General features: G+C 41.7%; 1 protein-coding gene across 2 annotated transcripts in view; it reads left to right on the top strand.

The window, feature by feature from the left end:
- Positions 1-2,097: 2,097 nt before the first annotated feature.
- hdac4 (histone deacetylase 4) overlaps positions 2,098-19,772 on the top strand; it is a 128,500-nt gene continuing 110,825 nt past the window's right edge. Inside the window, exons 1-2 of one of the 2 annotated variants that reach the window (XM_083997251.1) lie at positions 2,098-2,218; positions 17,921-18,175. In XM_083997251.1, coding sequence (XP_083853377.1) covers positions 18,154-18,175 — 22 coding nt within the window. In that variant the 5' untranslated portion in view covers positions 2,098-2,218; positions 17,921-18,153. Of the gene's footprint in view, positions 2,219-5,893; positions 5,909-17,920; positions 18,176-19,772 lie in introns of those variants that run through there. The other variant, XM_083997252.1, reaches the window with a different exon arrangement.

The raw sequence follows: 19,772 nt of genomic DNA, 5'->3' as shown, positions 1-19,772 counted from the left end.
CCAACGAGCATTAGCTATTTTTTTTTTCACGATAGTGTCATTTTGGTTTTCAAGGTAGTGCCTTTCAGTGATGTCTATGTTATTTGTTTGAGCTGCAAGATAGTGCAAGTGCCTGTGTGTTGACAACTGTTTATTAATAGTTGGGGAAGATGTGATTTGATAATTAAAGGCTTTCTTATGGGAAAGAGCTAGGCCTATTTCAAAGATTTATTTTCTCTAAAATACAGAAAATATCTCTGCTCTAAAATTATACTTAGCTACCTTTACGAATGAGAAGACAATTCTATTTCAAAAAGATTATTGATTATAGGCTGGATAAATTATAACCCACCCCTGTTAAATGACATCTTCAAGTCTTATTTTGGGTTGTGGGGATCAAGACCAAGTGAAGATTTCACACAGTTCACACAGCAGCTCTGTGTTACCTCGTTCGCAGCCACTGTAACTGTTATGAAAGATGCTTCATGGAAAAGAATTTGCATTCACTAGCATTTGTGACATAGTAAACCAGTTGTTGTACAATGGCACAAGTGGAAAACATTTAATGGCCATTTGTTGGTTCTCTTCTTCATTTGAAAGAAATTAAATAGCTACTTCTGAATCACTGTGCCGACAGCCTGACACCACCAACCACCTGATTTTTTTTGCTTTGAAGCAAGTGTTCTTCTCACCTATTGAGTAAAAAAAAAGTGTGGCAGACAAAGTGAAAATAAAGGTAATCAAAGGCAGTAGCACAGGGTGAGGTTTCAGTGTCTGTCTTACTCATGCACGCACTCATCAGTTACAGCTTTAGTTTTCTCGCTGTGGAGCTGTTCCCTGAAATAATCTGCTTTATGACAGTTTAAGCTGTTTAGAGCTAGTTGTGATAAATCCAATGTTTCCAACCGCATTTTTTTATGGGCAAATGTTCTATCACCATTTTTTTTGGTATCTTCCTGGAAGCAGATGATCATTTTCACCACCAACAGAGGTGCAAAATTGCTTTTAGCAAACTTGTAGTGCTTCGCTAAAAGAATACAAGTCTCACTTCCCTCAACTGGAAAATCTGCTGTTATATGTCTCTCCAGCTAAGTCTTAAACCAACCGCTGTGTGTGACAAGTTGACACATGTTCTCCTGCAGTTAGGGAAAGTCATTCTGGAAAAAGCTGCCTGGAAATCACCAGTTTAAAGAGAAAAAGGTGAGGCAGGCAGAGGTTTGGCAGGAATATGCAGGCGCAAGTGCATTGAACTTTTGCAGGTTCGTGATGGGAAAGGTCTTGGAAGTATCCGTTGCGTTGGAGGAGTCATACAGAGAGTGACAGAATTTCACATCTAAATCTGAGATCTTGACTTCAACATTTATGTGAGAATAGACCAACTTAAGACTCCAAGCTTTTCTCTGTTTTGAGAGCATCCTTTGGAAACTTATTGCAGAGTTCAAATAAGTTCAGTGCATTGTATCACTGTTGAACATTTGTGACTGTAGTGTATTATCCACCTGAACTTTTTGCTTTAATATCTTGAATTATCTTATGTTCTTCATGGTGTTTTCTTAGTCTAAAGATTAAGGGGTATAGGTCAGAGGTCATTCACCATTTGGATAGGAACTTCACTTGTGATGAGTAACAGTTTATATTCAAATAGAATAAATATAAATGAATTCAGATGTTACAAAAGGCATACATAGCCTATACATTTACAGCATATATAAAGATGTTTGAATTAGGTGTCTAGTGGTCTAATAGCCTATGAGGTAATGAGTGATTCTCGGTGATCCCTTCTTTTCATCAACACACCACATGACACATGGACACAATAAAAGATTTAATATTATAGTTATAACCTGTTTAAAAACACATTCACACTGCCACAGTCATTTAAGACAACGTGGATGAACCCCAGTGGATGAAACACACCTGTGTGTGGCCTGTTGCCGACTGACAGTCTTCACTCATGTATCCACTCGCACAGACATTATCTGACTTCCCTTTTTACATATAGCTACAGTCTGTGCTTCCCTCTCTCAGCTGTCAGTCATCCCGTCCAGCAGACCCCGCCTCCCACGGAAACACACACAGGCGGTTGTGTGACACGTGATTAATTCAGTATGGCGGAGCGGCTGGCTCAGTGGTCTGTTACTGCACCGACGGGTCCTAAACTCCTGACGGCGGATGCTCCGGGACAGACCGACCGGGCACAGACACAGACAGGCTCTGCGCCGAGAGGTGAAGAGTTCAGGTAGTGTTTCTTCTCTCCGTGTGTTTGTCTTTGTGCGACACAACTTCCACTTCACTGTGTGTGTGTGTGTCTCTCTCTGTGTGTGTGACCTGAGCCTGCAGAGAGAGAGAGAGAGAGAAGACCTGGAGCAAATCTGGTCATCTTGTAGTTTTGGTGTGTGCGCTGTTCCTGCTCGGAGTCAGACTCACTCTCTGACTTTCCCCGCGTCGCGTTTCACACTCAGCAGATGGGAAGTAGCTACGAGCTGTTGCGCAACACGGACGTTGTTTGTCTATCTCTTAAACAAATTTAAAATGTTTTTTTTAATTTTTTTTTTTTAAATGTTGAACAACATTGTTACTCGGCGACGTTAGCTCAGCTCAGCTCAGCTCGGCTCGGCTCACTGTTAGCGCCGTCGTCTCCAACAACTGTTGTCAGGTCGAAACAGCGGGAAACTCTCAGTGTGTTAGTGTTTGTGTGTTTCTGCGAAACTTTCCTCAGTCATAAAGTCACAGGTTGAGCTGCTGCACAGCGACACACAACATGTCACAGCGTTTTACCTCGCCGGTGTGTGAGCTCGGTGCACAGAGCAGCCAGATGTAGCTGCTCTGTCAGTGTGTCACACAGCTAGGCACAACTTAACACACACACACACAGCTGTTTGGTTCACAAGTAAACCAGCTCTGTTAGGACCATGTCTTACGTTTATATGCTCAAGTCTGTCCTTTTACACACATTAATTCACATAACACAACCAGACGTCTCTCTCTCTCTCTCTCTCTCTGCCTCGTGTGTGTCTCTTTCTGTGTGTGAATGTGTGAGGAGAAAGCAGTGTTTGTGTGATGGAGGTTTGTGCTGAGGTTGAACCACCGTTGCCACAGCCTTGGGTGTAAACTTGTGTCTTCATGAAGTGTAAACACAGCAGCAGCAGCAGCAGCAGCAGCAGGGCCGTGTCTGTGTCCTGCTCTGGTAACACTCCTTTAAGCTTTTTGCTAGCGGAAACTATTCCCTCAGCATTACAAGCTCTGGGGGAGTGCGCTTGTAAACTGCAGGCCCCACAGAAACAAGGTCACAGCCGCCTTAAAAACCTGGCTCAGAGGGCTCCTCCTAAAGGACGATGTGCTGACTGGAGGAGATGGAAAACGGCGTCTTCGTTGTTGTGTTCTTCGCAGTTGAGCATCGTTTGGTTCATGTGGCAGTCTGTTCTTTTTCTAAAGTCAACTGTGATCTGTGATGATGATGATACAGAAGGAGCATTCAAAAAACAAAACAAACCAAAAAGACATCTCCTCAGTCAGACAAACTCATTGTAGAGAAATGCATGAGGCCTGTTGCCTTCTTGGGGTGCAATATCATAATGCACCGCAGCCATATTGCATATGACTGAAACTTGCCGCCCACTACACAACAGGACGACTCTGACCACAGAGGAAGTGTTCAAGCGACTCTGTGGTGTGATGTTCACTCTAGAGGTTGTTTTGTTTTCGGTGTGATGTAAATCAACTCTCTGCTTCCTGACTGGCGTGCTATTTATAGACCGAACAACATGATTTAAGTTGCACAATTTGATTTTCAGAGACGGACAGCTTTGATATATAAACTCCACACCTTGTGAATTTTGGAGTCAAGTCCTTCTCCTAAGAAAAAAAAAATTCAGCTGAAACACCTGTGGACTGGTAAATTCAATTGACGTAACAGCCTCACAGTTTGTATTTGTGGGGCTGAAGTGTCTGCTGATTACGTCTTGTGGGACTGTGATGCATAGACAAAATACAAGTTACCAGCAGGCCAGGTACAGAGAGATTTTGTAATCCCCCCCCTATACAATATGGCAGTTAGTTAAGTTGTTGATATTGTAGTAAATAGTAAGTAAATCAGTCAAAGAGAGGTGTAAAAATATTTTCTTTTCATAGAGAAACTGTGGCGGGACAGATCAGACAGAGGCGGAGGATGTTGGTGGAGTCGGCTGGCCCCGGAAAGATTTGTCTACTTCACCCTCCTGCAACCACATGTAGCCCACACTGCCTCTGAATGTGGTCTAAGTGGCCGGCCTGATTCAGCCAGAGAGAATTTGAAATTCAATTAGGTTGTAAAGTGAAAATCTGTAATGTTTTAATGTTATCGACAACTCCTGATAACATAAACGTCGACGTTGGCATTGCTTTGGATTTGAGCCAGTTGTTGGAGTAGCCTAATGGCAGGTTCACCTGAGTGTTGGCTCTGATATCTATATCGTGCAGATGGAGTAACACTTTTTGTCTTATTCGACAGTGAAAAGCATCAACATCTGTGGTCTCCAGGTCCCTGGCTGTAATCAAACTGCTGATGTTGCGGTTGCATGCAATCATGTCTCATACCACAACACTGGAATCAATTACAACAGGCCGAGTGTCAGACCGATCGTAGCTGCTGTTCATCATCACTGAGGAAACTTTCCGCAGCCTCCTATCCAGCCTGGAAATTGTTAGTGTAGACACACAAAGTATAGACTTTATGTGCAACCCACCACCTATAACTTAAAGTGAGAAAACATTCAATATTCAGGTCAATAATTCAGTGTAAAATTAGAATGGAAATATTTGAGGTTTGTTCTGGTAGACGCGTGGTTGAATGTAAGTTGAACCATGAAATTCAGAAGTTTATATCACTGTATCCAAAAAATGAATTTATGTTATTATTCATTTTATCCCTATCACCTATACCTATTTCCTAAGAAATGGAATATAACACTGGGTCTTCAGCATTAAGGTTCTATGAAATATTGAAGAAATTGCTTTGGCCACTGGATTTATTGTACAACATGCCCATTATTTTTCACACTAGTCTTTTCAGGACAACCTCAGGGACAATATGTTTGCTGACAGGTTAATTTTCTGTTTTTTATTTTTATTTATGTAGTCAAACTGATGCTTTCAGCCCATTAGACTGCTAAGCTTACGAGCTGACTTGCATGTCATCTTATCAGAGTTTGGGAACATTTTGGTGTTGTCCTTTATTTGTCCCAAGTTAGCCTCTTGTGCTCTCATTAATAAGCTCATTTAGCTCAGTTCCTTTCTGCTTTTGTCAGGGCTCAGACCTGACTTTCCAACTTCCTTTTGTCATTTAGCACAAGCTGGCACTGGGAAAGCTTGCTTGTTTGTGGACATTTGTGGGTGTTGTCAGGCTAATGGATACTGATGGGTTTATTAATGCCACTGTTCTGCATGGCATAAGAAGACAGGAGCCTGTAATGCACAGACATGTTCACCCAGGGGGAATTTGTAAACTGTTTGTCAGGGTCTTTCCTTCAGGCCAGAGCCATCCAGCGTATTATTGCATCTTTGTTCTCATCCATCCTGTTCATGTATTTATCTCTCCATTGCACATAATGCTTTAGAAGCCACTAATACAACTTTATTAAAACTTGGGGGTATGTGTCAGGTCACTACAGCCTGTCACTGTATTTTAATTTTATTTTTTTAATTGTCAATCGTCTAAACTTGACTTGGTCGTCTGTTGACACAGTCCATCACCAGCTTGAATTTTTATTTTTAAACTTTTGAATTAAATGGGCAAACAATTCAATGGCCAATGAAATCAATCAATGCACACTCACTCAGCTTTCTCTCATTAGGCCTACCGCTGTGTAACTTCATAAAAGGGAGGAAGTTGGATATTGGCCAGGGGGGCCAGAGAAGCAGTAAAAACGGACAAGAGGAAAGATTCAAAGAGGTAAAAAGGACACAGGGATTTTAATGGGAAACTACACTGAAGCTCTCAGCCTCGACTGATGTGATTTGAGCCCTGATGAATCGTTGTGTTGATCCTTGTGGTCACCCTGTGAGTTCATGGCTGCGAATCATTCTCCCAGATTCACCTCCTCATACCCACAGTGTGCCTCACAACTCCAAAAATAAACCAATTGTAGCTCCTTTGTGCTTTGCTGGGACCTTGTCCTGACTTTGAACCCACAATGCCTAGCCAAACACAGTTAGCAAGTGCTGGGCAGTTAGGGAAGGGATCCTTTGTTTGTTGTGGATGTTGTGTTGATGGTTCTGAATTAAATCTATTAATGGCACTGAAGTGTTGGGTACACAAGCTTGGTGACATGAATGGGCATACTCTGTCCTGATTACCAATTAATATTACAGATAGTTTGTCCGTTGTTGTCTTTTGGCACCAGTTGCTTTATGGCCCGTAGTCTACTGTCTGTCAGTCAGTCTACTGGACTTAATTGAAGTTTTTGGCTTAATTCCAGCGCTACTTAAATGTCTGAGCTGTCGGTTGAAATATTTATCCTTTTTGATTTTGGAAACTGTCAACCCATACAGCAGAAGCCACATGCTGTTGCTGGTTGACACTTGTTCTGATGGCTGCAGGTAACAAGGATCAAAGAATGCCAACACCAGGACGTGTAGCAAATGGTTAAAGGGACAACGAGGAGTTTTGGAAAAGCGAAGCGTTTTCTCACTACATTTATGAGCCTCCGCGCGCACCGTAAAATTATTTTGACCGGCGCAAGACGGACTCATGTTTTCATTCATCAATAATTAAAGTCAGAGGTTCAAAGAGGTTCACATACCGTTGTAGTTCCGACCATAAACGGCGATTCAGCGGCGTTATTCTCATGACTCGTTGCGAAACCGAAAGTAAAAAACGCTGGTCGGCTCGACCAGCATCTCCGCCACCACTAATAATAACAAAATAACGATAGAGACAGAACGATATATTTATCGAAAATGGGCCCATTAACAAGTGTGGGTAGCGGAGATTCATCCACATTAACGTGAGACTTTTTTATAACCAAATAGAAACTCCTCGTTGTCCCTTTAAGAACAATTTTATTAAAAGAGCGAAAGACAACAAATGCCATAAAGGGGATACGACTGCTTGTGCGACCCCATGATAAGCACTGTAGCCAGCATTGTGGGCTGTGGCAGCGGTGATTGGGTGTCAGTAGGTGCATTCAACATTGACTTTGACAGGTTGTTCACACAGCTCATTGCAAACAAACTGCAAAGCTGTTAAGCTGCTAAGCTTTTTATTATGCAAGAAAATATAAGTCTTACCCTCTTTGTCAGACTGTTCTGCAAAACCATTGTTTACCCACCCAAACATATACTGTATTCTAAAACATTTTCTGGCAAAATATATTTCTTTGTTTTCTGCCATGAGAATGCCGTTGCCACAAGGTTGAGAAGAAACCAAACCGAAAAGATAAAAGCATATCCCACTAACACTTATAAATGATCAAATTATGAGAAATCAAAATGAACCGGTATTGTTTTTAATGTATTGTACCAATATAGCAAAAAACCCAAATGATACCAAATCCTATTAAACTGTTCACTGAATTTTGATTTCTTACACTATTCTCAGTGGATTCTAGGGCTGACGCAGTTAAGGAGTTACCCCCTTCGGTGAGTCAGGTGGCTCTATGCCACAATATGTGGTATTATCACATCACCCCCTTTCATTTTTTATCTATTTAGCAGTGTTTTTTTGATAATTACTTACTAATCTCGGGGTGGGGGTGGGGGTTGTTTCTCTCTCGGTCGGGCTGTGTTGGATACGGGTTTCAGCACCTGTGGGTCAGATGTGCCCAGAGGACTGTGAGGGCGCATGACTGCATGTCGCTGCTGTGTTGACACTACGCACTGTGCTGTTGTGATGATCCGCTTTATTTATTTATTTGCGGCTGAGCGGCTGCATCATCAGGCAGCCATTGCGGCATTTGCCCACGTTGCCTATGGCCAGTCTGTCACTGCGCTAAATGCATGTGTGAGTACGATGTCGGCTTGAACTCGAACTCAAACTCGAACTTGTGGGTGTAGTTGCAGAGGTGGTTGTCCGTGGCTTCAGGCTGGTTACTTGCGGTGTTGACGGTGGCTTCTTAGTACTGCAGTGATAAGGTTTTTGCGGTTACCGCAACAGCCCTAGTGGATGCAAAGAAAGTATATGATTGTAGAGGAGCTCAGCATGACAAAAGCAGAGCACTGTGTTCAGTACTGTGTTCAGCACTGTGTTCATCACACCGACAGGCAGTGCGTGTATGTATTTCTTTCTTCCAGCATAATTAGATTGTTCAAGGGACACTTTGAAGTTTGTTCCCTTTGGTGATTACATTCTTTTTTCCTGCACATATACTATGTGATATACGGTAATACTGTGACAAGGATCATGGTTCAATAACTCCACTGGATCTGAGGTGCTTTGATACGGTTTCATTAGAATAAACAGTCTACATCATGTCTCAAAAGAAACAAAGAACAGGAACATCACAGTTGGCAAGATGTGAAGATGCCAAATAATGAGATTCGTCTGTGTTGCTGAATCTCCAGGGAATAATTCTTAAGTACAAGAAAACAAACAGGTTGCCATCTACCTCCTGCAAACACTGTTTACTCACGGCAGGTTCCTCACAGCCCTCTCCAGGGGAAACAGAGGCAACGTCACAGCTTTTATTGAAGGACATGAAGGGAACAATAATGTGTAGAAGAAGCTGCTATAGTTCTGTACAAGTAGCTTTGACACAATGCCATATTGTATGTCAACAAACCATAACGTTTTGATTTTCTTTTTGTTTCTCTCTTAAAGCAGAAGTAAGTGATATATTTGTGTTAATATAAGTCTTAAATAGCTATATCTTCCGACAGCAATCACTTACATAGAGTGTTTGGTCTGAAACACGGGTCTGTCAGTCACTCTGCTCTGCTCTGAGCCGAGGAGAAAACATTTATCGTATCCTACAGTTTTTATCCAATGAGGAGAGAGAACGGCATGCAGGGCTGTGTGTGCAGCCAAGGGACGCCGTGAATGTGGTGACGTAGGGACGAGGACTGTTATGGTGCGTTCAAGGAAACTCGTAACTCGTGTTTTTCCGACCTGTGAAGTCGTACCAGTTCGATCTGGTACGAGTTCACGGGTCGGAAGTTACGAGTGGCCGTTATAGTGACTTTCACCGGTAAAACAGGTCGGAAAAACACGAGTGGGTTGCCTGGAACACTACAAAGTCGTAAGTTGTGACTTGAAGCTGTAATTTACGGTTTCAAAAGCCTACCTGGAACGCAGCATTAGCGAAAACGACCGGACCACTTACTTCTGCTTTAAACTGACATTATGGTGTATATATAAGTAAAAACACATTAGTATGTCTACATCTTACTGTTGTGTGTGCAGTTTTACTACTAATTCAGCACTGTAGGGTTGATTGTAGGGAAATCACAGGTACCAGCAGGAAAAGCAAAGCAAAGGGCCAAATTACAGGTTAAAAGGGAAGGTCAGACCCAAAGGACATTTTGTTTCAATCCTCTCCACACTCTCTTCCAATATAAAAGAGTGAGTGACCTTGAAAGAGTGTGAGTAATAAAGAAAAAGAAGAGAGTGGCCCCCAGTTATTTATAGTTCTGTTCAGGCTCTATGATAAGATGCTAACACCAACTTTTTCTTTCTTCCAGAACAGCCAGTCTTTTGTCACCGTGGTGACAACACATGTGTGTTTGATTAACATCACCATCAGCTGTGCCCTTGTCTCTAACTCTGGAGATAAATCATATGAAGACACATCAAACTCATTATAAGTCTAATTAGTACCATTAAAAAAAACAAAAAAACAATTTATGTTCACAGTGATGCAGTTACACATCTAAAAATAAAAAAACAGACAAGGCCACGTGCTTCATCAAGCTGTCTCTTGATTGATATTTGACGCCACATATTCTAATCCCCAATCCCACATTTCTCTCCAGGTTGCAGAGGAATGCATACTCACACATACAAGGGAAACATGGCACTCTCTGGTATTTTCCCCACAACCCAAAACTTTAAACATACTTTTGAGATTAGGCTGTCTGGATTTGAGGGAGCCACTCTATCACTTTCAGAAATGAAACTGTTGTAACTAGAAAGAGTTGGCACACCGGGTTAGCATGTTGCTTGTGCAGTTGCTCCATAGTGTATTTCTGCAAAGTTTAAAGGTTATAGCTACAACTTTTTCATCAAAACGAGTAATTTTCCAAAAATAATACATCCACAGAACGTCTAGAGAGACGCAGAATAAAATTGTTAATTTTACAGAATTCTTTTTAAAGTGTATATAAATAATTGTTTTATGAATTTTGACGGGTCCAAAATATATAAATATTTACATCTGGTTATGCTGGCAATGTCGGCATGAAATGATCTCTGTATGTCACGTGAGGCGGAGCTCAGGGGGTGGCAGATCATGATAGTTCTGTGGAGAAATGGCATTGTGCTAATACTAATGCTAACTAATGGTCACCGTCAGCAGATACTGTAACGTTTCCGGTGCAGGCCTGATGCCGCGGGTTTGTCGGGGTCGTCTGCAGGTGAATTAGTTTGAAATGATTCAGATGTGTTTCCAGTCTGCTGTCAACACCGGAGCTGCTGCTCGTTAAATACGGTTAGCGTTAGCTTAGCTTTAGCTATTAGCTGCTCTCTAAAGGCGTACCTGGCAACCAGTACAGTTGAAGGTTGGAACAAGAGCGGGTGAGTGTGAGACTACTGGCCGGGAGGAATTCAACTTGTAGCTTACACCTTTAACTAAGAATTTGAGTTAAAGGTGGGTTAAGTTGATAAAACGCTTAGTTAAAGCAGAAGTAAGTGATATATTTGTGTTAATACAAGTCTTAAATAGTTGTATCTTCCGACAGCAATCACTTCTATAGAGTGTTTGGTCTGAATCACGGGTCTGTCAGTCACTCTGCTCTGCTCTGAGCCCAGGAGAAAACATTTCTCGTATCCTACAGTTTTTATCCAATGAGGAGAGAGAACGGCATAAAGGGGCAGTCCTCTCTGTGTGTGCAGCCAAGGGACGCCGTGAATGTGGTGACGTAGGGACGAGGACTGTTATGGTGTGTTCAAGGAAACTCGTATTTTTCCGACCGTGAAGTCGTACCAGTTCGATCTGGTACGAGTTCACGGGTCAGAAGTTACGAGTGGCCGTTATAGTGACTTTCACCGGTAAAACAGGTCGGAAAAACACGAGTGGGTTGCCTGGAACGCTACAAAGTCGTAAGTCGTGACTTGAAGCTGTAATTTACGATTTCAAAAGCCTGCCTGGAACGCAGCATTAGCGAAAACGACCGGACCACTTACTTCTGCTTTAAGTGACTGGACATGAAACGTAGGTTTCATACTTAGAAGGTTATTGTGGCCTGTTTATTAATAAAAATAACACATCATAACAAGCAGCTTTGAGTGCTCAGTGATAATTTGTGCCTAAGCTTAAAAATGCAGAACAAAAATTAATCATAGATATGTAGCCTACTATTACAAATGGGTTTTCAAGTGATCATTTGGGAGAATTTCTCATATGAAGTTTGTGTCTTGATTTGCATTTATGCTCAGCTCGAGTGACGAGTCTCAAACTCAGTCACACATTTTCATGCCTGTCTTCATAATGTTAAAGGCTTACATCATTTGTCTTCCTTGATGAAATATTGGGCTCAGTCAGACGCCTTATTTAAATTTATTTAAATAAGAATACAGCACAGCATAGCAGAGATATGAGATATTCATGTTTGGTGTCTTGACCCCGACATCATCAGACCTTGCAGAGAGGAGAGGGGAGATGATGGTAGTAGATATCTTCTCCCCTGAGAGCACAGTTGGAGGAGGCTACAGGTGGAGGATGCAGCGGTGGGACGGTTGTAACATATTAACACAACAGCAACATTGGTACAACAGAGGGAGTGTGGACAGATCACTAGTAGTGAGTTGGGGGATGTTGTGTTTTTCAGTAGGACAACTGGGTTGCAGCCAGGTGCTAATGGATTTGAAATATGCTTTTATTTCACCCTACTAGACATTTGTACTAAATCGAGTCACAATTAGCATAATAGGTATCAGAGGTGATTCAACACATGTTCCACCCTGCTTTAATTCCAGTCTCATGACCACCCACTACCTGTCAAACCAATGTGACCTTGTCAGGACTTTCTGCCAGTGTTTAGTGTAGATGTTGTACATCACAACCGACAACGTACTCTAATAAATCACTCATCTTTAGTCGTTCACTTGAACAGCTTCTTACTCCATCCTGTCATTACCCACGACTGGAACATTTTGTGTATATCATTTCCGTTATTGGTGTGTGTTTGAACTTAACATACTGCTGTCCCCGGGCTGTCCAAGCTCTGTAGGAAAAAACATCCCTCTGTTTCACCTGATGTGTGCGCGCTCCTCATCTCATTTCCTCATCCATGTTCAGCCAACAGCTGATCGATTGTGAAGTCCTGCTGTCATAGCCGGCCTCAAAGACAGGCCACAGAATGTGTTGTGCCACTGCAGGTCCTTATAATGTCAGATGAAGTATCTTTATCCTCTCAGATGTGTGCACAGGTGTTTCTCCCACTTTTACTTTGATCTTACCCGTGTTTCATTTCTCTTATCAGCATCCCTCCTCTTAAAGGAGACATATTATGCCTCCTTTCCACAAATTAAAATAGTTCCCAGGTGTCTTAAAGACATGTCTGTGACATGCTTTGGTCAAATTACCCCAAGATCAAACATCACAGCTCTTTTCATCCGCTCAAAACAGCCCTGTTCAGAACGGCTGGTTTCAGTGCCTGTCCCTTTAAATGCAAATGAGCCACTGCTTTCCCCACCCCGCCCCGCCTACTCGTACCGATACTCACAGGTAGGGGTAGTATTATGCAAATTCAAAAACTAATGACATCATATGACAGCTGAGGGAACAGCTCATAAAACCATATGGATTTCAACCTATAGGCAACCTTAAAGGGATAGTTCAACATTTTGGCAAGTTGGCCCATTGCCATAATCCCTATAGTTTTAGGAGTAGGTTTGTTACCTTTAATTGTCGGTGCAAGCTATTTTTAGAACGGCGGAGCAGAGCTGTGAGCTGCTCAGAGCTACGCTACGGAGGCTAATGGGATTTCTTGGTTTCCCTCATAAAACTCATCAAATACACAATCCAACAACTCCAAAACGCTCTTGTGGACAAGTTCTGACCTGCAGCTCTGAGCAGCTTACAGCTCTGCTCCGCTGGTCTAAAAACATCTTGCACCGACAATTAAAGGTAACAAACCTACTCCTAAAACTATAGGGATTCTGGCAATGGGCCAATTTGCCGAAATGTTGAACTATCCCTTTAAAATTACAGATTGTTTTTGTTAATTCTCACATCTTGTGGGCTGAAAGGCAGGGCAAACACCCAAAGAGCCTTCAAAAAGTGATATTTCCACAATATGTCCCCTTTAAGGAAGAAGGCCTCAGTTTGACTCACTCCTGCCCCTCAACAAGCAGCAGTCCTGACATATTACAATATTATGTCCTTGTCTTGCTGTGCTTTTTCGACTTTCTACAGTATAGATTAATGTTTTTTTCTCTCTAAGATAATACCTCAACTATTTTTTGCCAATAACAAAGACAAATCACAAACATGTCAATCAGTAGCATACTAGCAGTGCTGCTAATCTAGCTCCCCAGTTGAATAATTCATGGTCAATTAGGGTCGAGAGGCTGAGGCTGTCTTCATGGCGTAAGTGCATTTTCAATGATTCATTTCATGAGCTATGCAAGGGGTCTCTTAATTGTTGTTTACTGCTCACTATCCAACCACATGTTATTTTCATGCCATCGTGATTACTCCCGGCAGCGCTCAGAGTGCTTGGGAAATGAAGTCCATTAAGGGGTCCTGAGAGCTGTTTTCCTGTCAAGTGCCAAGAAACGTTTCCAGATTCAAACTTTACTGCACGGGAGCAATAAATCTTGTCCAATCTCGAGTGTCAGTCTGTGGATATGAGATGCATGAAGGGATGCAGGTGGTGTATTTTATGGCTCTGCAGTGCAGGATAAAAAACCCGCAGCGTTGTACAAAAATTCTTTTTTTTTTTTTTTTAATAGGATCCCCGAAGAACATTTTGAATTTTTCGAAAAAGTGAAATCATACGGAGGGAACATGAAGAACTCAACAGCTGACAGCAGACCAGTGCCACAAACTGCAGGTTGATGGCGTCAGAAAAGGAGGAGGTTTGGCTTCCCCTTGTTTATTTTTATTTGTTTGTTTGTTTGTGGCAGAGGCCTCGATGCTTTAGGTCACTGCTGACATTGTATGACAAGCTGTAAAAGCGCAGTCTGATCTTTTTTTGTCTGGTAGACGACCCCCTCGACAAAAATAGGCGGCTTGATGTGATATTAGCGTCGCTGCCCTCCAGTCGACACGCTGAGGACTTTTCTTTTTCCCTGACACCTCATGCCTCGGCAGATCCATCAACCCTCCCACTGAGCATCCCTCCTGGCTGTCCGAGTATTGTCTGCTGTTTATTACACAATCATGTCAGACATTCAGACAAACATCTAAACTCAGCCTCTGGTTATTCTGCCTCTGGCCTTTAGGGTGCCGTTAGGTTCTGCGCTCAAATGTCAGAGTGAATGCAAAATTCTCAGGGAGCCCTTTGTCATGACAACACGCTAATGTTTGTTATCTCAAACTCATAAAAGGAAATCTGACAGGTTGCACTTAAACGCCATGATGTCAGCGTCCAAGGCTGAAGAAGCAAAACTGGAACTCATTTTGTAGTTCAGATTTAAGAAGTTCAGATGTCTGATTATTCCTCTGACATAACGTCTTTATTTCTTCACATTCCACCTCAATTATTAAGCTGGGCCACAATTAAATTTGTCACTCACTTAAGAGACTGTTTTTCTGCTATGATAATTCCTGATAAGTGAAGTAAGACCCCGGAGAATCCTGGCAGTGATGTGTTTCCATGAGGTTTTATTTGGCCATGCAAAGCTTGCACCCTCTTTCCACTGAACTCATTCATTTGACAGTAATTCAGTTCAACAGCTTTAACGTAATGGCGACAGCAAAGCGACCATGTGTGTGTATTTTAGAGAGAGAGACGGAGAGAGCTGGAGCACGTTCACACTATTGCAGCTTCCACGGTCTTGCGAGTGACTGTTTGCAGCTTTATTACCACTTGTTTGTGGTCAGCTATGTTGACACCTGTTAGACGGGGCAGAGGTGAGCATCAGTTTCTGTTGGATACTGTTGAATAGCCAGAAGCTTCCCCTTATGCGCTTGTGTGTGTTTACAAACTCCTTGCAGCTCTGATTGCATAAGATACTAGACGGTATGAAAAGTTTTCTTCCTCTTTTTCTTCCTCTATTGATTCTGAGGTAAGTCTAAGCCTACAGCAAAGCCAGTGTTTGCATTTCATTTTGGCTTCCACTACAGGACTTTTATTAAAGCACCGACTCCTCCAGCTGACCAGACAAAAATGAAACTTGTTCATGCCACTCGAAGCTGGCAAATGTTGAAAGCTTGAAAAGTTGCATAGTTTGTCTTGTAAAAATGTAAAAACATATTTCAAGAACATGACTATCATGTTAAGTTTAATGCTGGTTGAAAGTTTTAGAGCTTCCCTGTTTTTCCACTTTATTTTACATAGTGTAATGTCTCTCTGAAATTAAATGTTTTTTTTGCTTTTTTTAAGTATAATTTTTTTTTGGCTTTTTGTGCCTTTATTATTAATGCAGTTGAGAGAGACAGGAAATGGGTAGGCAGAAAGAGAGGGAATGACATGCAGGAAAGGGCCGCCTGATGCGGGATTCGAACTGGGGCCGCCTGCAGTGAGGACTGTGGCCTCTACACATGGGGAACCTGCTCAACCTACTGTGCCACTCGAAACCCGTAAATGTTTTTTCTACATCAGAGCTACAGTGTTTCTCTGTTTTGTGCAGAACGTTTCACAGCCAGTTTTGCCCTAGTAATGCAATGGCAACCTCTGGAGACTGTTGTCTTCAAGAGCTTGAGGACCTAAAATGGGCCTCACTTACTCACTTATATCTGCAGGAAACTGCTCATTTGCTAATTTGTTCCTAAGAATGGCCTATTTTCCTGTTAAATTTACATCACTTTTCAGTTTTACAGTGTAAGGTTATTCACTGGACCATAACTGCTTCATTTTCAATAAAAACTGTAGAAATTGGGCTGTTTTTAAAAGTTTTGATGGCTAGTGTAACTGTTGGACTGAAATCAAAAGCTTTTTGTGACTGGGTGTGGTAACAGAACTGACAGTGACATACCGAGTTAGTTGATGCATTGCTGTGATTTCAGTAAATTTAAATGGCACAAATGAAACCAAATTTATTTGATTAAAACCAGATGCGAAACAACTTTTGCTTGGAGAAATCCAGGGCCTTTTAACATCACTCCCCTTTCTCTCTTCCAAAATAAGCCAAATGATTTCCATTAATAATTGGCTTGATACTTGTTGTAACTGTCAAAATGTTTTGTACACTCATAACTGAAGTCCCACATCAAACAAGCATTAAACATCTATCAAAGAAGAGTTGTTTTAAAGGTCCCATACTGTAACAATGTCTCTTTTAATTATAAAGAAGAGCCTGGTTCTATATTAAGGCTCTAAGTATTAAAGTATTAAAGCCCTGTATTCAGTCTTTATTCTCCCATATTACGCTGTTTTTCAACCATTTGACATAGGTCTAAGTGGTCCAACAACACTGTATTCAGAGTGTATTGCCCCCAACTTAATCTGTGGCTCTTGATCTGAGCAATCTAAAAGTAGCTCTCAAGAGCTCTCCTGAGAACGAGCCGTTTCTGTGTCTGCACCTTGAAATGCAAATAAGATGTGTAAACCACGTTCACTCCACACCCGTCACGGGTAGAGGGTTTGGTTTTCGCTACCAGTACCATGTGCTAATGTTGACATTGGAAATAGGGATGGGCAATCCAAATGATCAAATAGACGCTCAATTTAAATCGAATAGTTTGAGACTGTCGTCTTGTCTGAAAAAATGTAAATGTTCCCTTTTTACTGCAGCAGAAGGAGAAACATGGAAACAGTCCTACAGCCATCAGAAAGTTCTGTGTGAAACTCACAAAAAAAATTCTCATCACAGCCTGCGATTAGGACTTCCTGTTACTTTGTGATGTCACAACAAAGCAGTTCACCACTCTTGCCCTCTGTCCAGCCAGTCAGAAGAGTGATATCCTGAAATGTACTGAGATCACTGGGAAAAGCCAATCAGAAGAGAGGCTTAGAGCCCCCTCTCTTCTGATTGGCTGACACTGACTTGTTGTTATAGAGCTCCAGAGAGAAGCCTGAGAGAGGAGGTGTAAAACATAGATGGTTTCTGGTTCTTAAAACCACAAATATGTGTTCGTATGGATCAACATTTCAAATAAAACACAGAAAAAGTACAACATATTTAATTTAATTTCTGCTTTACACAACTAACAATTACACCAGGATGTTTTTATATTGACTCTCTGATTTTGTCCTCTGTTGGCTGTGAAGTCTCTCCACTGTGGCTGCTATCCTGACCTTGCCAGCCACAATAGCTCACGAGTACAGACACAACTCTTAAAATCTGTCACACCTTCCTGGACATCAATTAAAAGATCATTTTAAGTAAAAGGTAGATGTATGCTTATGAATTATTTGACATATTTTAGAGATAAGTGGATTATGAAACACAAGGGTCATGTGTTTTATGAAGGCTTTGCTCTGTCCTGGCTTGTTAAAGGAGCACACATGGCCACACACAGGAGGTTTAGCTCAGTAACTGCCAGAGGATAAAAAGCCAACAAGGCACCAGCCAACGATGACCCCTGATTGAAAACATGCCACCTAAGATACTACAGCATTAACAAGTATATCAGCTTCTATCTGCATTTTCCCATTTGTTTAAAATGCCTTTTTTTTTTCTTTTTACATCTGCCTCTCACAGCCTGACCCGTTTGGTTGAAGGAAAACCTGCCACAACGTACCGCTGCGGTCTCCACCTGTAGCTCAGTGTGATGAAGCTCTGAGAAACAGCTCCCCTCTGTTCCTCCTTGGCCTGGCAGCAGCAGCTTGGTGGGAAGCACATGGTGGTCACTGCAGCTACCGTGGAGGTGCACTGACACCGTCGCTGCTCACCTCTCACCTCTCCTCCCCTGCCTGGCACCAGCAACCATAACAATGAGCTCTCACAGTCGACCAGGTAAGATGTGAAAAAAAAACCCAAAACATGATTTGGCAACAGGAAATCTTTTGTCCTTGTCAATGCAAGTTTAGTTGCTTTGACATTGATAAACCTGCTGTTATTATATAGAAATAGCATCTGGCATTAGGGATCATGATGAATAAGTTTGCCTAACAAGTGCAAATCTTTTTGTAATATGGAGTACTTTATATTCTGATTTTTGAATGCTTTTCTGTACATTGAAAAAATTGGAAAACCATCTGGTTTTAGTCTTATTTTAGCATGTGATTTTTTTCAAAAGTCATCTGCCAAAGCCAATGTGGCTTAATGCTCTGATGATGAGCAGTCTCATTCTTGGTTTATATGTGACCAGAGCATCAACCCCATTTGTTTGAAGTGTAGTTTTAAATCCAACCCCTAAACCTAGTCAGCGTGTGATAGGTTTATGTAAGCACAGTAGAAAAAAAGTTAAATGATATGATTTTCCTTCTGACATAAAAGTGCAGATGTTACAGGCTAGGTTTCCTCTCCATTTTCTGGATTTACAGAAAGCTGCATTGTGATTATGTTGTTGATCATTTGATTTCACCTTGGTGAACAGACCAAACCTGCTGTTTCAATTTAGCATTTCAGACGAGAGCCACTTCAATCTTCCAAAGAGTGACTGAATATGGCCGAGAGAGTTCGCGAAACCACTAACTCTAAAATGTTGCATTGTTCAAACAGCATTTACTTAAAGGGCAAGTTTATTTTCTGAGGTTGGTTTAACTGATTAGCACTCATGTTCACTGCTGCCAAGAAAACTGATTGAAGCAGAGAAATATGATTGCTGCTATCAAATGCTCTCTTTGTTGCTTCATGATCATTTACATGTATTCACCGAGGTTCTCTCAGGGACATGTAATGGGCTTTTAATATGAAAGGTGCAAAGTTGTTTCTGTCTCTTTTAACACTTTCAAACGCTCTCCATTTGACAGTTATGTAGCTCTCTGTAGACATTGTGTCCCCCTACAACATGAAGGCCTCACCATGGTTTTTGTAACAAGTCACCAGACAGTCTCGAGTCAGGTAATGTGATTCACACAGGCTAATGAATGTGGCATCAGGCAACCCCAACAACATAAGCTGTGACTAAATATAGAAACATTTCCAAACACCTGAGAGAAGAAAAAACAGTGGTGCTGTGTCCTCAGTGACAACAACTGTTGCAAAACTCTCGATGATGCATATTGTTCACTGTGTCTCTATCTGTGCTTTGTGGGTATGCCTCAGTCTTCCCTACCATAACTGTCCTTTAGTTAAGACTATATATTTTGTCCCTGACATTATCAAAGTAGGAGTATGTGCTTTTTAAAGGTCTTATCTCCTCATACTTATACTTGCTTCCCAAAGTTTTTTCCCCCTTTTCTTGTAGCCATGGTTATCTTTTGTGTAGCACGTTTCTCCTCTCTGAATTGCGATATTCTGTTACATACAGTATGTTTTGTTGTCAGTTTGACTGAAAAACATCGGTATATCTTTGTATCTTAGGGATTATTTCAAATGTTTGTTATTCTTCCTGCATCAGCTGGCCTCTTGTCTGGTCTGTGGTGTGTGCTCATTTGATGGCAGCGTC

Source organism: Trachurus trachurus (assembly GCF_905171665.1).
Source record: "Trachurus trachurus genome assembly, chromosome: 21".
Lineage (NCBI taxonomy): Eukaryota > Metazoa > Chordata > Actinopteri > Carangiformes > Carangidae > Trachurus > Trachurus trachurus.
Note: the sequence above shows the minus strand (reverse complement) of the source record. Positions and strands in the feature narration are given on the sequence as shown.